At 39.4% G+C, this 6,000-nt stretch overlaps 1 protein-coding gene across 1 annotated transcript in view; it reads left to right on the top strand.

Moving 5' to 3' along the window:
- The window catches only part of LOC144462512 (sialoadhesin-like), a 56,151-nt gene extending 51,730 nt beyond the window's left edge, over positions 1-4,421 (top strand). The window contains exons 22-25 of the mRNA XM_078166463.1: positions 1,158-1,418; positions 1,539-1,626; positions 1,731-1,788; positions 1,940-4,421. Coding sequence (XP_078022589.1) covers positions 1,158-1,418; positions 1,539-1,626; positions 1,731-1,788; positions 1,940-2,017 — 485 coding nt within the window. The 3' untranslated portion in view covers positions 2,018-4,421. The remainder of the gene's footprint in view (positions 1-1,157; positions 1,419-1,538; positions 1,627-1,730; positions 1,789-1,939) is intronic.
- The last annotated feature ends 1,579 nt before the right edge of the window (positions 4,422-6,000 follow it).

The raw sequence follows: 6,000 nt of genomic DNA on the forward strand, positions 1-6,000 counted from the left end.
GCAGTTGGTGAACCAGAATCTGCCAGAGAGTTGGAGGGAGACGATGTGATTTGACGCCAGGCTAGCTTTTGTAAAGCGTAATGCTGGTTTACAGCTTAAGTTAGTCTGGCTGTATTGAGTTGTTTAAATAGTGGTTTAATAGTAGTTTAATTTCACAACAGTGTCAAACAATGCTGAGGCTTAGGGCAAACACTATTGTTACCTGGCTGTCCATGAAGGCAGGTCAGGGAGATGTGATGCTGCTCTGCAGTGCGCTCAATTTGTGTTTGCTAAATGTGGGGACTGTGACAGGGGAAGTTAAAGAGGTAGGTGCAGGTGCTTGACTCGAATGCAGTTATCAGGCATAAAACACGCTTTAAAATGAGAATTGATGCCGTGAGCCAAGTTTAAAAACTAAAATGTAAGTCAGGCGTGTGCCTGATACTTAATACTTTTTTTTTTTTTTACTGAGTCAGACAATGGATTAAAAAATTGTCTCACTTGGCACAAGCTTGAACCCGAGCACAACTTTGCAGTCAGCAGTAACACAATCCTGGCACAGTGCTGCAACATGGAAGAGGTTCATTACATTATGAGTAGGAGGAAGACTGAATCAGCAACAAGCCTGAGTAAAATCCAAACACGAGTACTTCTTATTGTCTTCTTTGTTGAATTTAGGTCTCAGGGAAATGTCTGTCTGTGTCAGATGCCTTATTATGTTAGATACTTTAGCTATTCAAGCAGGTGTGCTCCATCAGTCACGTCTGATAAGCTTCACCACAAGTACAAATACTGTGATACTGAAATTATATACAAGCAGAAAAATGGAAAACTACCTAAGTAATAGGAATATACAGTAATCCCCTGATGGAAGTAAGGTTTGAACAGCTTCCATTTAGGATTCATCCTGACGGTGGCCACTGTACAGTATCTTAAATGGTTTCACTGTAGCTAGAGGCCACTAAGTTTCTTCACAGATACAGGACATAAGTTTCATGTACAGGTCTGTTAGAGGTCACTGTAGCCTGACAGCTAGCTTTGTAGAGGTGACAACAGCCTGTCTCAGGACTTCTAAAGTAGGTGGATAACACAGTAACCACCTTCTGGCTTTGGCAGTCCATACTTAAAAACTGGTGTGTAAACAAAGATTGATAAGTTGTCTGTCATTTCTCCTCCAGATGCTCCAAAGCTTCCCTCTGTGTCAGTGAGTCCCTCTGCTGAGATAGTGGAGGGCAGTTCAGTGACTCTGACCTGTAGCAGTGATGCTAACCCAGCAGCTAACTATACCTGGTACAAGGAGAATGAAGACTCACCAAAAGCATCAGGACAGATCTTCACCATCTCTAACGTCAGAGCTGAACACAGTGGGAATTATTACTGTGAAGCCCAGAACACAAGAGGACGTCATAACTCCACCTTACATCTGACTGTTGTGGCAGGTTAGTTTGTCCATGACACTCATTATTGGCTGGTTGACAGACAGCATCTAATTCATGAATCAAATCCCTCTGGTAAGGTACAATGATGTATATCTCATGACTGTCAATCTCCATTTGTAGATAAATCAATCATGATCATGAATATCATCATGCTGACTCTGGTGGTTGTGATGCTGATTCTACTGCTTCTTTTTTGTCTCTGCATGAGGTGAAAATATAAAAAGAATCATTGCTGATCTTTTATTTTGATTATTTATTCTCAGTTTTAGATTAAATGTTTTATTAATTTGTTTGATTTTGGATTGAATTCAGGAAGAAGAAAACTCTGAGCTCCACCAGTGAACCAAATGAACCCAAAGAGACTCTGGAGGTGAGACAGAGACTGGGACACAGTGACAGAACCTACTGTACCAAAGGGTTATAATTTGCTGTAAATTTATGAGATCATAAGGTGAATTTACGTATAACTTGATTATGAGAAAGAAAAATCTGACTCTCATCTTGTCGTCTCTCCCTATCAGTTAGACTCTGCGTGTGAGAACGTCTCAGACTCTGCAGCACAGAGAGAAGACGCAGAGGAGCAGGAAGACCTGGTGTGAAGCTCAGCCAGGTTTGAGTCTGCTGCATGAGGAAAAAAATCACAAACCCAAAGTTGTTTTGAGTTCCATTTGTGAAAAAAAAATAGCTCACAGAAACGTAATATGATTTTCTTCAGATGTAGTTAAACCAGAGGAAGACTGGTCTGAATGGAACAGAAACAGAAAGAAGTAAAACAAATGATGTCACTGTCAGTTTTCAGATTTGTGTAGAATACAAGCTTTTTGTACTTGTGCCGGTACAATACATGCGTTCAGAATTTAAACTTTAATTTTACTGTAATATATTGCTTTTCAGAAATACTTATCACATCACACCTGTCGTGGCAGAGAGAGCTAATGAAGTCAAAACAGACATGGAAGCAAAATATTTCACAGCATGTACAGTGTATTTTGTATAGTATAGTATAGTACAGTATAATATAGTATAGTATAGCATATATTTTAACATATTGAAAAACATAAGCTGAGCTCTGTCACACTTTGCCACTTGTAACATTTTCTAAGTGTTGTATATATGGTAGTTTGAAGATCATGTCAGTTCCCCCACACTGCTGCAGAGGGCGATAGTGTGCAGGATGTTTTGATTTCATCCTTATACAAACTTTTGTGTTTATTATTGCGGTAAAATTTTCATTGTAAGTAAACAGGCCTATATTTGGGACAGGTGTCTTCATGGGACAGGCCTTTAGACACATAATTTGACTTTATGACCGCTTCAGAAGTAGGGAGTCACCACCATTTTATTTTCCGTCTGTCTTGCCGGTAAATCTGAATGAGTTATCCTTTGGTGCTCGTGGTTTTAGTAAAATGAACCGAATGATGAAATTATGGAGAATCTGACCGAGCTAACGATGTGTAGCATCTCCAACTGAAGATGTAGTTGCACCAGTGCTGTTTTAAAATCCTTGTATCTTTCAGTTGTCTGTAGTCAAACCTGCAACACAGTGACTGAATGTCAATCAGTGGAAATATGCAGTGCCTCACCCTCATGTTTGTCCTCCCTCTGTAACACAAACAAACCCAGCCCGGTCTCACTCCCAAGTCTCTGAAATCCGGCACTTGGGCAGTGACTTGCGGCGTCAGAAACCAACAGAATAAAGGCGTCGTTTAACGTCGACAACATCGCCGGTTACCATTTTAGTTCAACAGTGCCAGGTGGTGTCAGGGGGTAGCGTGACGAGACAAGAATTAGAGATGAGATTTATGGCTCTTTGAGGGGAGCTGGATCTTGGTGAGCTGTTCCTTTCAAAGAGCCGTTCAAAAAACTGGCTCATTTGACTGATTTTTATATTTATTAAGTTTTAAGAAGCCAGCCTGGTGGTAACTCATTTTATCTTGGAAATAATCACTGGGAGGTATGATGGGGTAAGATTTGGAACAAAAGAATACAAAATTAGATATCCCACCAATATCTGAGTTTGAATTATTCTGAAATATTGATTATAACCTCATTTGACATGTGTGGACTAGATTTTAAAGTCTGATCTGGATTCATTGTAAATATTCCACAAGGTTGCGCCATATCACTCTGCTTTGACAGTGACATCACTATTTTGGATTTACCCTTTATACAAATTGTTTGTATGTGTGTAAAGCTACCATGACTTGTTATTCATGCAACACCGTGACCTTAACACTTACAAATAAACATTAAAAAACAAAGCAGGCTACAATGAATTTTGCTCAGGGGAGGAGCACACAGTGATATTAAAACAAAAAAAAAAAAAAAGAACGGTTCCCAGCTGCGACTCGGTTCCCATCGTTCATGTTAATGAGCCGTTCAATAGAATCGGTTCGTTCGTGAACGTCACAACACTAACAAGAATGAAACTTAAGGCGAGACTGGCGCAGGAGGGAGGGGTGGTAGATGGGTCCAACAAACACCAACTTTCACCTGAGAGAATGGTGTTCGTATCCCGTAAGATTCTAAAGCCAAACCCTGTTCTTTTTTCCTAAACCCAACCATGTGTGTTTGTTGTTGAAGGAAAAATAATGTCAATTCACAGTGTTGTACGACGTAGTGCATTTATTTTGAAAAAGACTGTATGTAGACATTAAATTTCCTGTGAAAATGGAAGTGTGTTTTGAAAGAAGACAATGCATGTAACAGGCAGAACTTGTGGACGTGGAAAGTCCATGATTAAACGCCAATATGTGACGAGGTCGGAGTGAGAATGTGTTGGCAAACCATCATATCATTAGCTGAATTGGAGCACATGTAATTTGTGACTGGAATAATTATTATCACTGATATTTATTAAGCATGATCTTGGAGATTGTGGTCAAGTGTTATTAAAAGATTAGTCTCCAACACTGTGTTAAAGAAAGGTAATGTTTTCATTTAGTTTTTGTTCCTTATGTATTATATATTTTATACAACAATAAATCTTTTGTGAATCATCAATCGCAGAGTGAGACTACCTTTTTTTGTCTGCTGAATGTCTGGCTGAGGCCTTTTCATTTTATCAACGATTCAAATCAAGAGGTTTAACTTTGCTGTAGTGCTGCCTCACCTTTGGACCAATGTTACATTTATGCTCAGTTTGCTGATGCGTCCTTGTTTTGTGCATGTTAGTGGCTTTAGAGGTGGCAATGGTGACTGGTCAGTCGATCCATCGGTTTGGTCCAGACTGAAATATCTCAACATCTATGGGATGGACTGGACTGAAAAGGTTTACAGACATTTGGGGTCGTGGAGGATGAATCCTACTGGCTTTGATGATCACCTGACTTTTCCACGAGCTCCATCATCAAGTTAAAATTTTAATATGTCCAAAACAACTTGAAAAAATATCCTCTCAAGAAAAGTTTTAAAAGTAAATTGTCCCCAAGACAACAGTAAGAATCATTTCTTCCTTTCATCTTCGGGTTCATAGTCATTCGCCTGCTCATGTACAGTTAAATGTACAGAGGAAGGAAGCCAGACCAGTTTTTAACAGGTCATATCTATCTAACACAACTGTACCAACCAGAGAGGACACACCCTGTCTTTACAGACCACATCCTCCTTTTTCAATGTAGGCATATTTTTAGAACTTACTGACACACAGTAATTCTCATGAATTTAAAGTGAAACTTATTTTTTCAGAGTTTTAACCTGTTTAAATCACCTGGTCTGTTTGTTTTTTAGAGAAAGAGACCTCTGCAGATGATTTGGCTCTTGTTAAAAACATCCTCAATGTCCACATCTTAAGTTCCCAGAGAAAAAAGGTGAGCGCACATCATGTATGTGAACTGTGACACTGTTGGCAAGTGTGTTGCATGATGCAGCAGCTTAGAGCCCATACCAACTTTCCCTGCAGAACAATAAAGTAAATACAATTTTATCTTTTTGTTTGGTCTGGCTTATTTGTCCACGCATTAAACTTTAAAAACTTCTCCTTCAAATTCCCACAATAAAATTAAGTAGCCTCTACCCAACCATGCTCCTGCTACAGGGTCCACTGGTTAAACTAAAGAACAGACTGACCTCTGCTGGGGAGTAGTGGGTATTACAACATAACAAACCGCCATTAAGCCTCAGGAGCACAGTTCTTAGGTTCAGCAAATCAAGCTCTCCACTTTTACCCTGCAGATATTTTACTGGATGCTAATGTGATGCTACAGCGCAGTCAAAGTCTTATTTACTATCTGAGTTACACTTGAGTTTTGTTTGTCAAGAGTTAACAATACATGGTCACTTTTAATTACCCTTGTTACAGTGGCCAGCAGGTGAGTGAACTAAAGATGACCTGTGTGCAATTCTCTGAAGTGTAGAGAGTCGTACACTGGTGTACTTGAGTCTCTCACTGTCATTTCATAAAGTACATTTTTAAAAGTTAATGCATCACTTGCAAAACAACATTACAGATCATTTCTTCATTTCAACTTTGGGACTGACAGCCATTTATCTGCCACTGCATACTAATGGTGTGAAGAGGAAGAAGGTCGAGACAGTTTTTAACAGCTTGATATCTATTTAACATAAATGTTCCAACCACCGA

This window comes from Epinephelus lanceolatus, chromosome 3 (assembly GCF_041903045.1).
Source record: "Epinephelus lanceolatus isolate andai-2023 chromosome 3, ASM4190304v1, whole genome shotgun sequence".
NCBI lineage: Eukaryota > Metazoa > Chordata > Actinopteri > Perciformes > Serranidae > Epinephelus > Epinephelus lanceolatus.